This window comes from Schistocerca piceifrons, chromosome 4 (assembly GCF_021461385.2).
Source record: "Schistocerca piceifrons isolate TAMUIC-IGC-003096 chromosome 4, iqSchPice1.1, whole genome shotgun sequence".
Lineage (NCBI taxonomy): Eukaryota > Metazoa > Arthropoda > Insecta > Orthoptera > Acrididae > Schistocerca > Schistocerca piceifrons.
In genome coordinates this window covers 790,841,577-790,864,890 of record NC_060141.1, presented here as the reverse complement: position 1 = coordinate 790,864,890, position 23,314 = coordinate 790,841,577, and the positions used below count along the sequence as shown (strand labels likewise).

The 23,314-nt window shown below is 41.1% G+C and overlaps 1 protein-coding gene across 1 annotated transcript in view; it reads left to right on the top strand.

Annotated features, from left to right (window-relative positions):
- The window catches only part of LOC124795125 (discoidin domain-containing receptor tyrosine kinase B-like), a 275,212-nt gene that overhangs the window by 109,502 nt on the left and 142,396 nt on the right, over positions 1 to 23,314 (top strand). The window contains exons 5-6 of the mRNA XM_047258988.1: positions 6,056 to 6,235; positions 11,653 to 11,786. Coding sequence (XP_047114944.1) covers positions 6,056 to 6,235; positions 11,653 to 11,786 — 314 coding nt within the window. The remainder of the gene's footprint in view (positions 1 to 6,055; positions 6,236 to 11,652; positions 11,787 to 23,314) is intronic.

Sequence of the window (23,314 nt, the reverse complement as noted above, 5' to 3'; positions counted from 1 at the left end):
TTTACCAACAGGCGTATGTATTGCAGAAATTTGTTTTATGAACTTCTTGTTATGCAACAACTCTTGGTGGCCAGGCGGCACGATTTGATTCACGGATCCGGTTTTATAGCTCCTTCCGTGTATAGTGATTTTACGACTATGACGTGTCGGGCCTGAAGATGGCACCAATGTAATGCTGAAACTGTTAGCACATAAGAAGTTCATAAAATAAATTTCTACAATACATACGGCTGTTGCTAAATTATTGCATCAAGAGAAACATGCCAGCCGTTGTCCCACGGTCCATAACGGATCAGCGAAGAAGCTAGGAATTTCCCACGATGTCACAGAAGAAATCCTGTCTATTTTATGTCGAAATTGGTGGAGAAAAAATGTGTTACATTAATTATTGAACGTTCTCGTACAGTGAAACAGACCAAGACTTTTCCTGACTGAAATAGTGAGTTCCGCAGTTTCCGGGATACCAGCTACTTTTTATGGTGAACATTGCTTCAGATAAATCAGGAAAGAGGAAAATAATGTTGGGTGGACATGCGTACGCTTAAAATAATCAGTCGGAAATTTACCAATCATTCTTGTTGATCAAAATACATTTCTTTGTCACTTTACTGCTTTGCAACGAATAAAATTAACATACCAGTATCACAAGCGGAATTGCATTTTACTACGCTCAGGAACAATCAGCACTGCTCGCAAATTTTCGATTTTAGAGCGCACTTTATTCCATTCGACTAGGCACTTGCGCCCTGAACTGAACTATTTGGCTCTAACCACCTCGCTAGTCGGTCGTTCGGAACGAAGGCGATGACACGTAATGATTCAGCTTTTTTTAATGTCTACTTAAAGGTGATATCGTAATGATATTTTACTAGGTGATTATAGCGTAGTATTAAGAGATTCTTCCACACTATTATGAAAAAATCTCAATATTAATTTATTAATAATTGGTAATCTAAATTAAGCGTTTTGATCCGCACGCCAGAGCATACTCCCTCCATCTTTTATCACAACAGACAATCAGAACACAAGCCTATTCAGTTCCCGCAATTTACCTCATTGCTGTAATCAGGTAGCATCATAAATGATCTTTCTCTCCACCTTATTACGTCGCACATCTTCTTAATCTTTCTCGGCTGAGATATGTGGGAATGAAGGAATGGCTCCAAAAACGACAAGTGTTGCATGTTCGCTAATATAGCGATATGTGGCGCGCTGCTGGACTCGGGTCTTATCAGCCAAATACCATGAAAGTGGGAACTGGGAAAAGGGGTTCCCAGCTGTAAACTTTTTTGGGGGATTTATAGTTCCGGCATTCACTTGCTATCCGAGGGAAATGTTGTTGATAACCTGGGTTTGTAACACTTATTAACATATTTATACGACAATGTTGTCCATTTTCCCAAGAAAAATTATACTAGAACTTCCGCGGAAACGTAGGAGCTTTTTAAGCCAGAGCTGAGCGAAGTGACACTGGTAAGGGGCTGCAGTGAAGTATCCCTTCTCGAAAATTTTGTAATTCACCATTGTAATTTCCCAACGACAATAGCCCAAAATAATTAATTTCAGACAATTTTCAAAATAAAGAATTTGTAGAGATTTTACGGCAAATATCAGTTTCTGCACTAAACCCTGGATTCTTGCATATTTGCCGGCTTTGCTGTGGACCGTCACTACACAGTTATTCGAACAAATACTGTGTCATTAGTTGCCGCTGCAGTATCTCAAGCAATGATTTGGCAGTTTAATCAACAAAATGATGATTAATCGTCCATAACCTGTTACTTCGCACACAGTATTGTTGCATCTTTAATAATGTTTTTAATAAGCCGAGTACAATAGTAGTATAGACACTATGTTAGACTTTCATCGTAAGCAAAAATTTGTATTAATGTTATTACTAGCATAAGAATGCTTAGTTTGGAAGCGAGAGATAATTTAATTAATCCCTTTGTCTTTTAGACTGGATGCTACTAATTTTGTCGCCATTGGTAGTACAATCGTCTCAATTTGATGTACGAAATATTTGCTACAGAACAGAAGAACTTACTGCTGCACCCCATAAAAATACAAAACGTTTGAATGTTTCGTCCTATTCTTCAGATGACAGGGAGTACATTTGACTATGTACTAATTACATTTGTTTTTTTTCTGTAATGAAATTCAGGTCTAGTTGTACTCACAGGTAAAAGAAATTGTGCAATAAACCAGGACAGTATTTAAAGTGAATCACTTTTGCACGTTTGCACGTGGCTGCTGAGCATGCAGTTCTGTACAACTAGATGAAATATCTGTCCTAGTCGCGGATTTCTGCGGTGAGTCCTGGTGACAATTACAATCTTGCATAGCTGTCTGAGTAATGGGTATGGCTCGCAGTTATTTTCTTCAAAGCTGTTAAGGCCCCCGTATAAGATCAAACGTGTTTGACAAAATCACTCTTACCTAGCCATAGATTTGCCAGGCAAGTCCGTACACGTTCAAACAATGCTTGTGAGTTTAACCTCACTTTGAAGCAGACGCTATTCGTGTTGGTGTGCATTTTGAGAGTAGTGAGTACGGTCGCCGGCCGCGGTGGTCTAGCGGTTCTAGGCGCTCAGTCCGGAACCGCGCGACTGCTACGGTCGCAGGTTCGAATCCTGCCTCGGCCATGGATATGTGTGCTGTCCTTAGGTTAGTTAGGCTTATGTAGTTCTAAGTTCTAGGGGACTGATGACCACAGCTGTTAAGTCCCATAGTGCTCAGAGCCATTTGAACCATTTGTGTACGGTCACAAATGCAGACAAAGCAGTCCTGGAATTGACATCGGCACTGTGTTTTAAGAAGAAGAAGGAAACAAGACTCTGGTCCAGGGAGTGGCTTAAAATGAGAGATTTATCCATGAAAATGTGATAAAGGAGATATTAGTCTCAGAACCAGATGATTACACCAACTATCTTCGAATGGACATTGGAACCTTTTAAATCTTATTTAAGTCCCTGCTAAGAGAGCAAACTTGCCTGTCAAGTTCGCTATTGTCTAGCCACGGATGTTTCAAACAAGTCTGCAAACATACTAAGAAAGCTTGTCAATTTAACCTTACTTTTCAAGCAGACTCTTTTCGTATGTGCAGCATTTTGGCACTGGTGGGAATGGCTACAAATGTAGATAAAGCATGTCTAACATTGCCCCTGTCATTGGGTTTAAAGAAGGCAATAGGACGCTGATCCATGGAATTGTTTAAAATGAGAAATATGCAACTGGAAACCTGTTAATGAAAATGTTTCACTCAGAGCCTGATGATTACATCAACTTTCTGCGGAACGACACTGAAACGTTTAATAACTTGTTTAGCGTTACTCCACGCTCACGTTGAAAAAGAAGACACAAGTACGAGAAAATTTATTCTCTTCTACTTGGTCCTCTAACGACAGGTCATTAAAATACTACAACGTGGTAACATATGATCCACATCGTCCGTGAAAGAATCCGAGAACTCTCCACTTCATTTATTTTATTCCAATTCGCTTGTATGTCACTGTATGCGTAAAATATTGATTTTGTTCATAACCTCTTCATACGCAATGTATAGTTGGGAAAGATGTGGTACCTCTATCATTTTGGTAATTGTCAGTGCTGTTTTGTTTTTATACTTGATCGCAGTTTTCATAGTACTGGAAACTCACTATACATTGAGATAAACAACAGTTTTTCACTAAACATACGCAGCGAAATGTCAACACTACCAACCTCCGCCATCTCTTCAAACCTTCTGCAACCAAAATCTCTCTCAAACACGTCAAATATGATCTATGCTCGTCAAATACGTCGAGCTGCACCGTACACGGTCAAATATTTGGTTAGTGTAACAAAGTTTGACAAAATGTTTGATCGTTTACGGTGGCCTTTAGGGAGTTACAGGTGTGTATTTTTGTCGCGTTTTTGTCTGAGATGTCTCCATAAGTAGTTTAGAGTTTCTGTTTTACTGACTGAAAGGTTGTCGATGAAATTTGGAGGCATCCCGAACAGCACCATGGGATCTGACAAGCTTAGCGTGCGCATCTGATGTTCTTATTACCGTCAACAGTGTCACGTGCCCTGATCCCCTCGGACTCCACTGGAAGATTGGGGTTTGATACATTCCTCTGTGACCAAAACGTATGCAACTGATGCCTCTTGCTTCCCCTCAGAATATGTTATAATTAAAAAAAAAAAAATAATGCACTGCTATTAGGTTTCCAACTGTCTACTTCGAGGTAGCGCACACCTGAAACTTTTACTGACATGGGCTACAGAAAGAGAATTTGAGACATATGGAAACATAATAGAGCTAAAATTTAGTTAAAATAATGTTTGCAGGGTACTAACGGATCCTACACTTATGCTGTTGTGCAGTTCCTCGAATCATACTAATAGGTCTCACTATTCCGACATATCTTCTTCAGCGAGTTTGATCTTGTCCTGTCTGCATAAATGTGTTACTCTCTGCTGTTTTGCACAAGCAGATGGTGTTCTTACGGCAAAGAAAAGCAGTACACTGAGGTTACAAAAGTCGCAGGATAGCTATTAATATCGTGTCGGACATCCGTTTGCTAGGCGTAGAGCAGCAACAGGTCGTGAGATGGACTCAACAAGTCGTTCGAAGTCCCTACAGAAATACTGAGCCGTGTTGTCTCTATAACCGTCCGTAATTGCGAAATAGTTGCTGGAGCAGGATTTGGAACGCGAACTGACCTCTGGATTATGTCCCACAAATATCAGACGGAATTCATGTCGGGCGATACGGGTGGCGAAATCATTCACGCGCTCTTTCCAGAATGTTCTTAAAACCAATTGCTAACAATTGTGGCCCTGTGACATGACACAATGTCATCCATGAAAATTCCATCGTTTTTTTGGAAAAATGAAGTCCCTGAATGGCTATAATTGGTCTCATAACAATTTCCATACAAAGATCGCTTCACTTGGACGAGAGGACCCACTCCATTTCATGTACACGCAGCTAATACCTTTATAAAGCCACCACGCGCTTGTAAAGTACCTCCTTGACAACGTGGGTCCATTGATTCGAAGGGTCTGCGTCACACTCGAACTCTTAGCGACAGAAACCGTGACTAAATTGATCAGGCTACCGTTTTCCAGTCATGTAGGGTGCCAACGATGTTGTCATGAGCCTAGGAGAGTCGCTGTTAGAAAAGGCACTCACTCTGTCGTCTGCTACCATTAACGCCACATTTCGCTGCACTGTCCTAACAGACAGGTTCGCTTTACGTCCCACATTGATTTCCGCGGTTATTTCACGCGGTACTGCTTGTCTGTTAGCACTGACAACTCTACGCAAACGGCACTGCTTCCGGTCAAAAAAAAAAAAAAGAAATACTAATGGCTCTAAGCACTATGGGACTTAACATCTGAGGTCATCAGTTCCTTAGAACTACTTAAATCTAACTAAGGACATCACACATCACACACATCCATCCCCGAGGCAGGATTCGAACCTGCGACCGTAGCAGCAACGCGGTTCCGGACTGAAGCGCCTAGAATCGCACAGCCACAACGGCCGGCCAGTTTCCGGTCGTTAATTGTAGGTCGTCAGCCGCTGTATTGTCGATGGTAAGAGATAACGCCTGAAATTTGGTATTCTCAACATTGTCTTGACACTGTGGATCGTAGAATATTGGTTCACCTAACGATTTCCGGAACTGAATGTCTCATGCATCTAGCTGCAAGTACCATCAGGCGCACAGAGGCTGTTCATTCACGTCGTGGGGCCATAATCACAGTGGAAACCTGTTCCCATGAACCACCCGAGTACAAATGACATCTCTGCCAATGAGCTGCCCTTTTATCCCTTGCGTATGCGATACTACCACCATTTGTATCGTGCGTATCTCTATACCATGTCACCTAAGTGTTTATATCGTAACTGGGGTGCCTTACAGCATAAGCAGAATGGTTCATTCCCGTGTTGTTAAACACCGAATCCTGGTCCCTGTTTTGGCAACCCTGGTGACACCCGCCAACCCCCTTGATTGCACGTCAACCTGCTGGAGTGACTAAGGTTTACTGTGCTGTGTTGCAGACGGCGTGGTGAGCTACTCGATGCCCCAGGGCGACAAGCGCGGCGCCGGCTGGGAGCTGTTCGACGCGACGTACGACGGCCACTGGGACGGCGAGCTGCGCCGGGGGCTGGGCCAGCTGACGGACGGCCGCGTCGCCGCCGACAGCTTCCGGCCCGGCCACTACCCGGTGCTGGACAAAGGTTCGTGCTGCCGCGAGTCTGGACGCCAGCATGCCGCGTGACGAGCTTATGCCGTTAGGGCCTAGACAACGCACCTTGGCGGAATCTCTCCGAAAACACAGAGCAACTTCATGCATGTCAAATGTTCCGAACGCACATTATAATGTGGACAAGAACTCCACCTGCGTCACAGGCGTGACTTTTCTTAACATTTAAAAGTTATTAAGACTGACCACCCCAAAAATATTTGAGGAGAGGGATGGTGGTGGCACGTACTCGGTCTTCAGCCACTCAATTTTGTAAAAAGTGGTTCAAATAAATCAAACTTAAGAATTTAAAATTCAGATGATTAAGATGTTCGTGGACGATGATGGTGGTGTGATGTGTATTCTAAATCGTAATCAGGATTTTGTGGTGAGGACTCCCGGTAACTGTGGCTTGAAACTGGGATGTGGTAGGTTTTCTGGAGGATATTGGATGGAAAGGGATGAGGGATCTATTTGTGGAAAGGAACTGATTGTTAGGTAGCAGGTATTGGGACAGGACTGTGGTCCCCGCTGTGGTGGGTTAGATCTTTCATTTGCGATGCGATGGGTAGGGTAAGCTATGTTGGATGGAGGGTTAAATCTTGAGGATGAGTTCAACGTCTCGGAGGGGAAGGCTACTGAATATCCTAGGTTTCTCAAGGATGGAGGAGACTGTGGGATGTAAGGGAACAAGTTTACAGAAAGTATACAGGGTGAAAATATTTAAACCGAAAAACTCTGGGAGGTTTTAGATTACATCAAAACAAATATTTTTCCCTAATGTCATTTTTTCCTATGAGGAGTATTTAAACAGGTAGAGGAAGATTTCTCTGGCGACAAATTAATTAAACGAACAAAAATGTCCAGAGGGGCAATATCTGGGGATCGAGCACGCCATGGTACAGGACCACCTCTGACAATCCACGTTTCTGGGAACCGTCGGTCCAGGAATCGACGCACACGACAACTGAAATGTGCCGGCGCCCCGTCATGTTGGAACCACATGCGTTGTCTTGTAGGGGGCGGGACGTTTTCCAGCAATTCTGGCAATACTCTGGTGAGAAAATTGTAATAGTGCCTGCCATTTAATGGCCTAGGTAGCAGATACGGCCCAGGTAAACAGTCCCCAACAACACCGACCCACATTTTACCGAAGAACCGCACTTGATGAGCGCTAGTAACTGTGGCATGTGGGTTATCCTCACTCCAAACATACGAATTGTGCATGTTGAAGACTCCATCACCCCCGAAGTTTGCTTCATCGGTAAACATCACAGAGGATGGAAATGTAGGATGCATTTCACAGTGTCCCAGGTACCGCTGCGAAAACTGTTCTCTGGGTTGATAATCAACTAGTTCCAGGTTGTGGACACGTTGTATGTGAAATGGACGTAACAATTGCTCTCGAAGGACGGTTCTTACATTCGCCTGATATGTCCCCATGTTACGTGCAATTGCACGAGTGCTGATTGAAGGATCCCGCTCCACGTGCTGCGAGACAGCTTCCTCAAATTGCAACGTTCTTACCGTGCGACGGCGTCCCTGTCCAGGTAATCTGCTAAATGACCCGGTCTCACGCAGACGTTGGTACACAGCAGCAAAGGTCGTATGATGCGCGATACGGTGATTAGGATATTGTTGTTGATAAACCCGCTGTGAAGCTCGTCCGCTGTGGTGCGCTACGCAGTACGCACCAAGCATGTCAGTGTAACTCACTCCTGGTGTATCGCTCCATTAGTAAACAGAGACAATGCACTACTACACTGGTGGACAGAAGCTGCCTACAACTGAAGATTGTAATACGGCCTCCACTGGTTTAAATACTCCTCATAGGAAAAAATTACATTAGGGAAAAATGTTTGTTTTAATGTCCCCTACAACCTCCTAGAGTTTGTCGGTTTAAATATTTTTCACCCTGTATATGTTCCACGTGGTGGAGGAGAAGGGGGAATTTGATTGACAGGTGAAGGAGACGGTTGGCGAGGCTAAATGAATACGGAAGGCAAGGCAGAGTGCATAGCGCTCTGGCATTAGGTGGCAGTAGTAAACTAATTCAGGGGTGGAGGTCCGTACAAAATTGATACAGCCTAAGGATACGATGGATGACTTAAGAAGAATACTAGAGAATTTAGTCAGTAATTTTAGGCTATTGCAGCCACTGTGCTGGATGGTTAGTGGATTGAAATTTCAGGTTAATTTCGGATCGAGTTTTAATCGATGGTGTTTCAATTGTAGTGACTGGGCGTTCTAGACTGTTAGGTAAATGTCAAGGAGAAAACTCGGGTGGTGTTTCCTATGATTGTTACCTATATTTTGTGGGATTGTTGGAGAGGTACCACTTGTTACACCAGGAGATGAAACGGTGAAGTTAATGTTCAAGGGGGCTTCGGGATGATTGAAGGGTAGTATGGGTTGCGCAGAAGGCGGTGTCGTCAGCGTGTTGGAACAGGTATACAGGAGAGGGTATTGTAGTGACAGGATACTGCTGCAGTTGCATGCAAAATACGAGACGACATATTGAGAGTGTTACATGTAAGATGGATGGTTAATTGTAAAAGAGGCAGCTGGTAGATGTGGTTGACTAAAAGTCCACACTTGGGACATGGAATATAGTGCACGAGCATAGCCTTTGTCGTGGCCTATGGAAAAAGAGAGCGAAAGTCGACACCTGTTGTGTTGCTGGTAGAGTACGTAGACGAGGTGGAGAAGCTGGTCGCAGGGAGATGTTGTTTGTAATTCCGTTCGATGCCGTCTACTCTAGAGAGAAGTACCTCCAGGTCGCTTCTAATTTCAGTACATAGATAGCCTGCTGGCTGTTTGGACAGTGATACAAACTGAAAGAAAATAGCAATTGGAAAGCACAAATTACGACAGTAAATATTATCAGGCAGTAGCTGTATTTCGTCTCTCGGACATGTAAGATTTACTTTACGCTTCCTTGTTTGAAGAACTCGTATATAGTCCCCGAGTGTTACCTGCACCAAAAATTGACCCTGGAATGTGCCACCGTCCAATAAGGCGATAGTCAGCGTACCGTTTGCAGCGAGGTGGAAACGTCAGCGCGTATTGCGTCGAACGCCATGTCCCGTGCGAAGGCTGTCCGAAATTACAAAACACGTGTAGTCATTCATCCAACTCTATTATCTGAAATAGTCACATGAGTCGTCAGTGGCACACTGACCCTCGTATATTTCTTCTGTATTGTAATACGTCTGGAGGTCTCACCGTTATGTACAGGACTCATGAAACGGAGAGAGAGGATTCGAGTTTAAATTTGCCTTTGTAGTTTTCACTGTACTTGAATTAAGAATCGAGTTAAACAAACACAAATATACCTTCTGCAGCTGAGTCACGTCTTCCTTTATTTGCATTTATCATTAAAGTTTAAACGTGTACAAAACTTCAAGAGAAGTTTTCAGAATTATGACGGCCGTTTCTAGAGTGGGAAAACATGGACCACTCTGTGGGAGTTCTTATGCATTTCTTAAGACCGCGATCGTTATTTTAATTTGAAAAAGGTCAGCTAATTAAGGAAAGTAGAATACATTTTATATGTTGGCACAGCACACACGGTTGACCACACTAGGCGTACTACTTGAGGGGAACACAGTGCCTCTCTTGTAACGAAATTATTTTGTGACTGATCACCTCTTTAAAACTTGCTAAGAAGCCTAAACCAGTATTGATGCTATTTGTGTGACCCGAAACTATACGGCACGTATTAGACAGCGCACTTGTATTGGAATGACTATTCATGTTAACTAAAAAGTCATACGAAATCACACATCGACTCGGAAATAATGGTACACGAGAAGTCCAGTATGTGAACAGACACTACTGTTTCCAAGAAGCTGCGAAATTAAGATATGCCTCTCAGGTTGAATGTCTGTCCAATGAGAATCGAGGAACTGTTCGATGAGTAAATTTAAAAGTTTTGTATATGAAAACACCACGCAACAGAATGATGGGAATCTGTTGGTGAATGATGGGATACTGATACTCTGACTAATGCAAAAAAAAAAAGAAAAAAAAGGAAAAAAAACACTGAAATGAAGTAAGTAGGTTACTGCTCATTTATGCAAAAAGAAACAGTTTTTCAGTTGATTATTCTGATAGAATATTTCGGAGTTGCAGCTTCCTAACGGCTTAAAAGTGCAGAGTAAGTTAGTCAGTTTTAGTAAAAAAATTCACGGACATTGGCCATAGCTGGTTTCAGGCCCCCATATCACACGCAATAACTTTCCCGCCATGCCCAAAAGGATTTACGTCAAACGAACTCAGTCGTTACACGAGGACCAGGGAGCCTTTTTCAAGCCACCCCGATACCATTCTGGAACAGTCGTTGTGTGAAGTAACGTGTAACTATAATCGACAGTTTGATATATCTTTGTAGGTCCTTTCTAAAACCTCAGTATCTTAATTAACAGAGGTTAAAACAGAAACATTTCACCTTGGGAAGCTTTGAGAACCACAAATTGAAAAAAATGCTGTGCATTTGTACGTTCTGTTGAATAATTTTCTTATGAAATTAGTCTGTTTCGCAAGATTTTCATTCACTACTCCACAATAAACATTTTCTTCGTTTTTTTGCATAATTCATTACGTTCCCTATGGGAAAAGTTTGACTATAGTGGATTAATTGATCTGAATTTTAAATGTTTCTTTCAACAGGTATACTCCCCTAATAATTTTGAATGACTGAACTGCCTGGTAGACTTAGAGGTTTGATAAAGTTTGAAAAATGGAATTAAGTATGAATTAATTTTATATTTTGCATTATACGTTAGGTTATGCATGTAATTAGTCTTTCAGTTAGTAGTGTAACATACGATATTTCTCATACCAATTTTCGGCTAGAGATGTGTCATTTTCGTATCTTAAATGGTAGTTCGCTTCATCCTTTGATCGAGCTATTCATGTTCTCTAAATATTTGCACTAACGTACCGTATTTAATTTTCACAATGATCTACAAAATTTGTCACATCGTTTGTTATGTTATGCTTCTTAAAATCATTCATATATATCAGAAAGACATGAAATTAGTGTTTAATAATTTCATCATATCCAAAGTTTAAAAAACTACGTGGCTGGCTATTTCACTGCAGGCCGAAAACTGATTCTAGGTTAACTTAGCGTATGTAACAGAAATAACAAAAGCGGTGTAAGGAAGGAGGAATTGTCACTTAAACGGACTGACGTTTGAAATTTTGCAATCAATCGGTGTTCGATAATGTATATTAAACAGGGTGAAATCGCGTTGAAGTACATGAGACTTGAACATCAAACAAATCATACCAACAGTCTCACTCTTGACTAACCGAGGTGTGGCACCAAGCACACTCTCTAAAGAAACTACTGGCCAGTTTTATTGTTTAGTTGTTGAGAACAGCGTGTGTTCTTTGTTTCTGCAGGTCAGGGCTGGGTCGGCTGGAGGAACGACAGCCGTGGTGGACAGCCCGTCGAGATTAAGTTCGAGTTCGATAAGGTGCGCGAGTTCAACGCTGTCCACATCTTCTGCAACAACCAGTTCACCAGAGACGTGCAGGTGCGTAACGATTCAGCACCACTAATAAGAAGCGACGCAGTTACAGATTGCGGCACCTGCGAGGAGGCACGTAACGACATTGTATAGTCAGTTTCTTTGAACAATTATACATGACTGTCCTTAAGCTGAAACACAATATTTTTAGCGCAACGCAATCTGACTTTCAGTAGTCCCTACAAAAGAGTGGCCCTGACTGACATTAACCTATACCTTTCATGAATCACTTACCTCACAAAAATCTTCGTTACACGAACTACTGCAATACAGCGAGCGCCACTACTGCCAGCTAAATAAAAGATTCTAACTACTGAAGGCACTAACTACTAACAGGCATAGTTAGCAAATGAAAGATTTCAATAGAGAACAAACAATGTATTTACCTTAATAGTGTTGAAAATCATAATATACATAGCAGTTCATGACATCCAGTCTTACAAATTTCAAAACTCCGCCATTTCTCTCCCCACATCCACCACTGCTGGCGGCTCACCTCCAACTGCACAACGCTACGCGCTGTTCGCATCCAGCTGCCCAACACTACGATGGCAGACAACAATGCCATCTAGCCACAGACTGCACACAGCACATCCAGTGATTTTCATACAGAGCGCTACATGGCGTTACCAATAATAAAACCTAAATAGCCTACTTACATAGCCACCATGCTTCCCACAAAAAAATTTGCAAATTGTTTTGGGCAGGGGCCAATACAGATTTGAAAAAAATTTTCTTAATTACAATAACAAAGAAATCAAATGAGCACATTTATTGATACAATGTTGGTGAAAAGCTAAAATTTTCTCACAGTCCATAAAGACAGTCCTGATCATTCATCACAGTAAAATTGCAGTGTTTTTCTCAAAGTCTGAGCAGTAAAAGAAAATGCACACAGAAGTAGTGGATTTCCATGCAGTCTTGAAGAAGTAGTGTTGTCCTTCCAACGGAAAGACAGTACTGACTCTCGACATGCAGACAGGTAATGGGCCACAACAGAGCAAACCCACAGCAGAGTCATTCGACGTTTTGAAGAATATTGGTAGGTAGGTCATCACAAAGCAGACCCAGTATAGTCTTGGTGGAGAGTATGGTATTGGTGGGCCACCAAAGGTGCAGACCCACTGCAGTCCTTGTAGAAATAATGGTATTGATGGATCATCAAAGGTGTAGAACCACTGTAGTCCTTGTAGAGATAATGGTACAGGTGAGTCAGCAAAGGTGTAGACCCACTGTAGTCCTTGTAGAAATAATGGTATTGTTGGGTCATCAAAGATGCAGACCCACTGTAGTCCTTGTAGAGATGGCCAGCAGCCATCTGTTGTGACTGTGCAGGTGCACAATCACCATTGAAGAGTCTTGCGGATAATATAGCAAGTCCATAACCACCACTTGTGCACTCACAAAGTTTTTGGATTTCTCCTTAGAACCAGCAATGCTGTTATCCAATCCCTTGCTGAATTACTAACACACGTGCAAATGCTAACAGTCCCTACTTCTCACATAGTGTCCATATACTATACCAACAGAAACGAGTGCAGTGAAATGTAACTTACAAGTTAATAATTTGATGAACTGGTGTCAATTACAATTTTATAACATGAGAATACAATTACAAAGGTACAAAATACATCATTAAAGAACATAACAATACAGATAACATTTGTAGTAAAACAGGCTTTACAAAAGAATAGAAATAGACATATACATCAGTGTTACAGGAATTATGACATAAGTAAATATATGAAAGATCAGAATAACTTTTGAAACATCAACATGAGCATTAAAACAAAACAGAATAAATAATGTCTAAACATCTTTACGAAGAAAATAACACAGTATTTGAAAAATTCTACAACATAACAACATCAGCTAAACACATAAAGACAGGAAAAACACAAATACACAAGGCAACACAAACACATAGTGGGATAACACAAGGAAAGGACAGGGTTTCTTTTACTGCAGTATTTTGCAAACAAAACTTTCTTTACTTCTCGGAGATCTCCGTTCTTCATTATTTCCAAAAAGTCCTATCTATACCTGCTTTCTGTACTTTTTTCGTATGACTTCTCAATGCATTTCTTCCAATTCATCGCAACTCATTCTCTTATATAGTCTACCCCCTCTTAAGCTAACTTAAATCTTCTGAGCTAGGATGCTAAACTAAGGGACGAGGCAATGCAGCAGCATAAAATAATTAATACAAACAACAATGAAAAAAATGGAAATTGTCAAAGCAAGCTGCAATAAATCTAAATTACCAAGCAATGCAACATTACAACTAATATGAGCCAATGTGCAGCAACAAGAAAAATAAATCAGTAGTAAAACTAGCTTAACAGAGTAATACAAAGTGAAATTTAGTAGCACTATGCCTGGCAAACAGCAGCAGCAAATGCAATAACTTATATCTAAACATGACAAAGCTCAAGCAGAAAAAATATTACAGTAAAAATGGCCATGTTTAATACCTTTGTCACATCTTAACACTAGAGTGATGCATCACAAAAAATTACTCTGCAAGAAAGTTACCAAGTCATTAAAAAAATTATTTATGCAGTTCCTGTGAAGGGAAACGTCTATTTGTGCTCTCTTTTCTAAGAAAGTACATCATATTCTTACTGGGTCTGTAGACAGAAAATGGTGATATTAGTACATCTATTAAATTTTAATTTAAACAATGCTGCAGTGCAACTTGAAACTAGATATCAAACAAAATAAGCAATCTCTCAATTAGAAAGACAATAGATGTAAAATGTTTCTCATCATTTCATTAGGCATTTTAGTAAATATCATACATTAAGATCTCCACAGTGTAATCATATGTTTTCAAGTTTGAGCGTGTCGTATTTACGATCCTTTCTGCAAAGAAATGTCAATAGCGACGATAATGGCCTCTTTTTTTTTCTTCACCTAATGGCTTTCTTTTGCCAGACGACTATCTCTCAGCTGGGCGCCCGAAACGCATTACGTCAAGGTCACTTACCTTTCTTACCAAAATATTTACGACAGCAGTTTCCGCTACAGTGGCAGTCTTATATGAAAATTTCACAGGTCTAGAATTTGCGTTGCAAATGTGTAGGAACAAAATCCTGTAAATATAACAGTGTCCAAAAAATTTTTGGCGGCATTGTAATGCATTCACACATTTACACACATTTCATAACTCTTAAAGTACAATTCTTGATTTCCAACATCCTTGTTCACAAACCAGAGTCCCTAACCACCACTCATTATTCCTTACTTTATTACACATATACATATTTGTCGACACTTCTTCAATATTTCATCATAATAAATATGTAGCATAATCAAATTATCAGCTTATTGATCATAAACATACCTCAACAGCATAATACATATCGTCATTGTAATAATAACATCATAACAGATCAATCACATCTGAAAATGGTTGCAAATTCTTTTAATAATTTCAAGACCTAAGAAAAATTCTCTGCTCATTTCAAGAGTGTCATCTACCTCTAACGTACTTTAAAAATCATGATCCCATACCAAATACATCATTCAAAGCACTCATAATATCACAATGGTTCCGAAAAAATATGAACAGTTCACAAAGTACAGACAAAATACAATTTCGTAAGTGTGAAGTTATCCAACGGTGTAATTACGTAAACATCTGTCACTGATGTAGTAAAATAAATGTTTGTCTCTTTCAGTTAAATGATCAGATAGCTCTGTAATTTATGTGTTAGAGAAATATGGTACCGAAGTGTAAAGTTGTATAAGCAAATACCATATTAGCTAGGGCCCCTTGTGCTTGCCAAACACATGGTACACAGAGTAAGCGTGTACCCCCCTGAGGATTAATGTAATTATACCCTCAGGTGTTACAGATTACAGCAATTGAGTGAAATGCATCACGGAAAACTTTCTTTGTAATTCAAAAATCTTTAAAAGTAAATGTCTTAAGTACAAATTTAATCACTCAAATGCGTGTCCTGTAGCGCTAAACTGTGCTCATGTTGTAAGATAATCTCTGTGGAAGTGTCGTAGTTATCGTCCTCCGAAAGCTAAGTTCTGCAGAAGTCAATGTACTTACCTCATGATAAACAAAAGTGAAATACTTTGCGTATAGATATCGTAGTTAATACGTACCTTACTGTGATCAAGAAAGTACTATAATGCAACTTATTGTGCTACGAAAAAGGCTGTCTCATTGTAGCTATACCACAAAAGTTACTACTAAAACATGTTTTACTTTCCAGAAGAATTCAGAAAAACTGTGCAGATATAAAACAGATACACCACAAAAGCAACAATGTAAATTGTGTCACACATTAGTAGCGTCGTGTTATAATAGTGTAGCTGTCAAATAAACTAACCACTGTGTCATCTGGTATCTCTTAGAAAGTACTTTAAACACAGAATGTATTTTCAAGTAAACCAAAATGTTGCATTAAAATCTCATTAGCAGTACCACTATATGTTCTAAGTATGTAAGCCTGATAATCGTTACGTAATCGTGCAGCTGACAAGCAAGAATGTACACACACAATATCATTGTGACGTCTGTTCACTATAACAATGCATTCATAAACACTGTCTAAATATGTTACCTAGGTTCTAGACTGGATAGTTAACTTCAAACGTTGTTGCATGTTAACAGATTCTAAGTCTGACAAAGCGTACTAGTAATGTGAAGTGAAAAGTTTTATGGAAAAAACAAAGTTAAAAAGCAGATTATCTCTCAATAAACGGTTTTACATTTGAAATGTGGTGCAATCTTTTACCCTTTTCTCAGTACGCAGCAAAATAACTTGAGCACAATTATCATGCGCTATACATCGTTAAAGAATGCTAAAATTTGTCTCAAGGTTAGCGTCTATGTCATTTTTCTCTTAGCCAGCCTGTGGTGGGAGTCATTGTCTGTCTGTTTGTTGGCGCGTGTCGTTATTAGGATTAGGAGACTTAGCTTCTACAAATTCACCTTGTCGAGTGTACCCTGCTCTGTTTGAATCTCGCCAGTTCTGATGCAATTCAAGTCTGTCGTTACGATTATATCGTCTGTCATCGTGTCGGTAGTTCCTGTAGTTTCTTTCTTGTCGGTTAAGTGGTGGAGGATTTCTCCCTGAATTATCACTGCACGGTGGACCGTTGCATCTGAAGCTATTCTGTCTCCCGTGATAATAATAGTTCTGGTTGCCATATTGTCTGTTTTTGTGGTTATCTCTGACATATTCATTACTACGGAAATGTGATCTTTCTCTGTAACTATTATTCTGCCAACGGTTGTCATATGGGTGGTGTCTGTATTGTTCACGATTTGCGTTGTAAGAATAGCCTTGTCGTGTCCAGTTATAATTTCTTGCATCGCGGAATTGCGACGGATGTGACCTGTAATTGTTGTGTTCCTGTTTTCGCGTTCCGCGATTGTTAGTGTCAATTTCTAATTCTTGTAAGAGTCCCTGAAAAGCTTCAATGTCGTCTTTGCAACGTCCTGCCAAAATAATATGTCGTAAACATTCAGGTAATTTGATTAAGCAAATGCGGAAGAGTTCTGAGGGGCTGTATGGGTTTGACAGGTACTGATTCTTGTACAAGATGTCTTCAAAATATTTCACAAGGCTGGAGAATTCAGATTGTTCGAAACGTTTCATCATTATGATGCTATGTTTTACTCGGTCTTGTGTAGCTTGAGACCAATATGCTGAGAGGAAGGCATGATAAAATTCTCCTTTACTGTGACAATCGTGAATGACAGATCGCATTCTTACAGCTGGTTCATTCTGTAAATAGCCACACATAAATTCTAATTGTGCTCTAATGACCAGTTGGGAGGAAAACAATGAGAGAATTGATGAAGCCACGCTTGTGGATGAATGTCGTTGCCGGAATTCTTAAATGTTTTGAATTTACGTGTAGTAATAAACAGCTTATAGTGAAAATCATCATGTCGGCGAGTCGCATATCGGTCATTATTACGTCGTGTCGGCGGTTCCGTCTTAAAAATCGGTGCACATTGGCAATTTCTTTCATAATTTCCGAAATGCCTGTGTTATTGTTTTGTGACTTTTCCGTATTTCTAAGTTGCTCTTCCCGTGTTGGAGTGTGAGTGTCCTCTGAAATATGTAATTCTTGTATTACTTGTGCCAACTGATCTTATACTTCCCAGATTTCTCTTTTGTACTGTGTATTGATTTGATTTTGATTTTGTTTGAATTTTCTAATTTGTTCATACTCTTCAGTGTCAGTGAGGGCTACAGGTCTTGTGTCATTCAGCTCATCATCTACCTTTGTAGATAAATTATTTAGCTGATCCGAAAGTTCGACTACTTTCTCTGATAATGAACTAATTTCCTCCATGTGTCTTTCTGAACCAATTTTCAGAGTATCTACTGTGTCCTTTAAGTTTTCATGAGTTTTTGCAAGTTGCGTAACCGAATCGGTAGATGCAACTGAGTCAGTTTTAGCTTGCAAGGTCTCATGATTTTCGTGAACAATTGCTTGCAGTTCTTTTATGGCTGCTTCGTGATTCTGTAATGCATTTTCATGCCGCGAAAAAATAGGTTGAAAATGCTCACAAATTTGTGTTTTTAGGTCATTACAGACTTTTTGACATTTCGATTCAATGTTATGTAACTCAGTAGTTAAATCTTCACGTGTTTGTTCAAGCGTGGTGTCTAACTTCCGAAGATTTTGTTCCATTGTGTCTAACTTTTGAAGATTTTGTTCCATTGTGTCTAACTTTTGAAGCTTTTGCTGTGTTTGTCTCTGATTTTGTTCCATTGTGTCTAACTTTTGAAGCTTTTGTCCCATTTGTTGCATTAACTGTAATTACAGTGCACTGGTGTCTGAAACATGTTCCTCAGTGCTTTCGGCAGTGAATTTGCACCGGCAACATTCACATTTTGACAAGCGGTAAATGTGTCTTGACTCATTTGAGAAAACGGTGAAAACCCAAAACCTGAGTCTACAGTACTTGCAATTTTGTGTTCTGTCATTCCCGATTCCTGAGGCGAGCTGTTGCCGACAGATCCATCGATAATGCTTCCCTGTTCACTACCTGTTTCACTGTCTACACCATTGTTTGACGCCCGCTCCACTTCCCTATGCACAGTTACCAAATTACTACTCTGAATGTCTGTTAATTCATTACACAGTGGTGTTGGTAAGCTACGCTCGTCGTCACTATTATTTCTCAGTTTACTTTGGAGCCTAGTGTTACGTTTTTCACAAGCCATTATTGTCACAATATTTCACACGATAACCCAGAAAACCACAATTTGAAGAGCAAAAAAAAGAGAACACATTAACAAAGCGCTGAAAATAATATCAAGTTAATTGCAAGCGCAGCTGCGAAATACTTGGTGCAAATCTACATGCATACAACAACTGTTTTACTGTACAGCAGTGAAAGACTGCAACTACAAAGGAGATTCTCTCTACAATTACGCGCTAGCAATAAACAAAAGCTACACTAATTACACAAACTACAAAAAAAAATGAGAAGGTTCCAGTGAGGTATCCTCGGCTAAGGGTCGACATATGAAACGTCCCCTTTGAACAATTATACATGACTCTCCTTAAACTGAAACACAATATTTTTAGCGCAACGCAATCTGACTTTCAGTAGTCCCTACAAAAGAGTGGTCCTGACTAACATTAGCCTATACCTTTCATGAATCACTTATCTCACAAAAATCTTCGTTACACGAACTACTGCAATACAGCGAGCGCCACTACTGCTAGCTAAATAAAAGATTCTAACTACTGAAGGCACTAACTACTAACAGGCATAGTTAGCAAATGAAAGATTTTAATAGAGAACAAACAATGTATTTACCTTAATAGTGTTGAAAATCATAAGATACATAGCAGTTCATGACATCCAGTGTTACAAATTTCAAAACTCCGCCATTTCTCTCCTCACATCCAGCATTGCTGGCGGCTCACCTCCAACTGCGCAACGCTACGCGCTGTTCGCATCCAGCTGCCCAACACTACGATGGCAGACAACAATGCCAACTAGCCACAGACTGCACGCAGCACAGCCAGTGATTTTCATACAGAGCGCTACATGGCGTTACCAAAAAGAAAACCTAAATAGCCTACTTACAAGTTGAGTAAGAGCGTAGTCTGCATTACCCACAGATGGTAAAACATATCGCCACAGTTCTTTCAAAGCACAATAGAGGGAACCGTTGTCCTTCATGCAATTTCGTATAGCTTTAGTTTAAAATCTTAAACGTAGCTGATACAGCAACTGTTGAAATTCTTCACGATAAATGATAACAGCCAAACAGTTGCAGGATAAAGATTTATTAAAATCCATGACCACGGTTTTGTTATATCTAAATGTACATTCATCAGAAGCAAAATAAACTAAAATCACATCCTGCAGTGGAGATACATAAAACAATTGTGCCAAAGGCGTCGTCAGTAGTTAAAACATCATCTCCTTTTATACAACATAATTATGGACAGAGGGTCGATGCGAACACAATTGGCACAATTGTTTATGTATCTCCACTGCAGGATTTGATTTTAGTGTATCTTACTTCTGATGAAGGTATATTTAGATATACCGAAACCAAGGTCAAGGATTTTAATAAATCTTTATCCTGCAAGTGTTTGGCTGTTATCATTTATCGTGGAGTATTAGTTTACTTTGAAGTCTTGACTGAGATACACGAGAAGATACGTGAGTGCAGCTTACGCGTCGCCTTTTGAGACTGTGTTCCTCTGTAGCGACCACAAAGGTTCGAAAATGAGTCATGCCGCGGCATCTGAATACATGCGGAAATCAAAGTGTTTTGTTCAGAAGTGGGTAATACGATATAAATTTGGTTAAAATGGATGACTTTGAAGAATGTGGCCCAGCAGCAAAGTGAATCCAAAAGTCGAAAAAATGCTTACTAATCTCTTTTCGGGAGTCATTCTTAGCATGAAACAGGTGTCAACCCAAATTCGAAGCGTTTGGAGGCCTCTTCCACGTGAATACGCGGAAAACTTGGTTTCAAGCATACCTCGTAGGCGCTAAGCAGTTATCAACTTTGCGGGTGACTGGGCGTATTATTAATTGTAATTGCATTTTCCTTTGTTCGTACATGATGTATGTACGTACTTTAGTTTCTTGTCAAATACATTCCCCTACTGATTAACCCAACCACGATCTTTCTTAGAAGATTGTACACTAATTTCATAATGTCCTTAACAACTTAGTGCAGCACAAAAATTAATGCGGTATTCGGAACTGGAGATGTAATGAAGGCACCGATTTCTGTTTCTTTGATGGCACAGGCCGTACTGTCGCGAGTATAGACTGTATTTGATTCGTTCTTGTCAAGTGATCCAGAAAAATACAAGATTCAAAGCAGTTCATAATAACGCTCTGGGACCCACATTTCATCTTCTTCGCCAATTTTTATGGCGTTTGTCGGGTGCTAGTGCGCTGGGGTAATTAATTCTGAGGTAACTACACTGCGCGACACAGTATCGGAGGGTCACTTATTCGAAACCCCATTATTTTCTACCATTGTACTTAACAAGTACAACCTTCCCCTGTAATGGCCCTGCGCCCTGCAACGAGACGCTCGGGCACGGAGATGCTTCAAACACGAAGGTGTCAACACATGCCACAAAAAGGCCGAAACCTAGAAGCTCATATGGGGTGTAAGATGGGTTAGTGAAATCACATTGCCACTACATTTCACCACACTTCTCTCCAACGCCACCGTGAACGTGTCATACGTCGGAAAGGTCGCCACACCCGTTCTTTTGACGCCTGTGCCAGGAAGGTCAGATCACTGATGACCAGTACTGAAATCACACGATTTTCTTATGGGTGGGGTAAGAACACATTTTACACGAATCGGCGCACAGAAGAGACACGTAAAGGCCTCAGGGTGGTGGCATTCGGAGCGTTGACTCCCACACTTCCCGCGGTGTAAAATGAGAGTTCACTGTGTTGTGTGCAACAGGAGGAAGCTCCTGACAACCTTCGACATTGATTTCACCTCCCGGACGATTCAACCCTTCTATAAGGACATGGCAGGCCTGCAACCGCAACGAATATGACAGCACGCCTTTGGAAGAGTAGCGGGATCGCAACTTTTACTTTGGTGTACAGGGAAAAACCGATTGGAACCGTTCCAGCCATTCGACGAAATTTGAATGTGATCCGAAGCAGCACGAGTGTTTATGCATTTCCACATCTCATGTTTCGGGCCCTCCTATGGTATGATTCGGGGGAGGAGAGACCCTCTAAGACCCCAATTTGGCAACACCTTCGCTGCCATCTGCAGAGCTCTGTTGGGAACTTTAGAAATGTTCCTGTACAGAGACAGCCATTCACTGATTCCGAGGTGCTTCAGTCTGGAACCGCGCGACCGCTACGGTCGCAGGTTCTAACTCCTAGGGGACTGATGACATGTTAAGTCCCATAGTACTCAGAGCCATTTGAACCATCGCTGATTCCTAGGCGCCGGTGTGACAGGCAACCAGTTCGACACACCTCAGCCGAGAGGCGCTACGCAGCTGAACTAGCGCTTGTAAGCCGCACGCGAAATATAGAAGGTGTCGAAAAGGATGGCTGTCACGCCAGCGCTTAGGGGTCAGTGAATGGCTGTCTCTGTACAGGAACACTTCTGAAGTGCCCAACAAACGTGCGGAGGTGTTGCGGAACTGAAAGGTTTCAAAAGGACACTCTGCCGCTTCATTCAAGTCTGTGTCAGTGTCGCCCACTCCCCCTCTGAAGAGGGATGGAAAACCATAAGCACGCTTTGCTGCTTCGGATCACGTTCGCATTTCGTCGAATGGCTCTGAACGTACCATGTTTTTTGGGGTTGCAGGCCCACGAGGTCCTTCAACAAGAGCTGAATTGCTCAGGGGGGCGTCAGCAGTATCGAAGGTTTCCAATAACTTTATCCTGTTGCTCATCGCACTCTGAACTGTAATTTTCGACCACGAAATATCAGGCAGCCAACTGCGCAACGGATGGAGTGGTTCTATAGACGCCATTTATCCGTTACCCTGAAGCCTTTTCTTTGTAGATCCTTAGCGGCGTTGTATCTGAAATGTTATGCTCGACCATCCCTACGAAATCCGCGTGATTCCTACGCTGTGTGTCGCGGGTCTGACCTCCAACGTAGAATCGTCAAAAAAAGTGGTGAAATGGTGGAAATGGGTGTGTGTGTCAATATTTCCATCGAATGCCAGGTGGAAGAGTTTACAAAATTGTGGTGAAATTTGTTGCCAATGTAGCATCATTAATCGACCTTACCCCGCAAATGCGCTTCTGAGCTGCGGCCTTTATGTCGCACGTGCCGACACCTTGCTGATCGACGCATCGCCGAGGCCGAGGGTGCCACACTTGGCGCCATTACGAAGCAAGGCTGTAGGTCACGTATGAGACAAATTTCGAACTTCTGCGCCACACTGGGAGACAATTTCGGGGGTTTGAGATAATTACATTTTACACTCCTGGAAATGGAAAAAAGAACACATTGACACCGGTGTGTCAGACCCACCATACTTGCTCCGGACACTGCGAGAGGGCTGTACAAGCA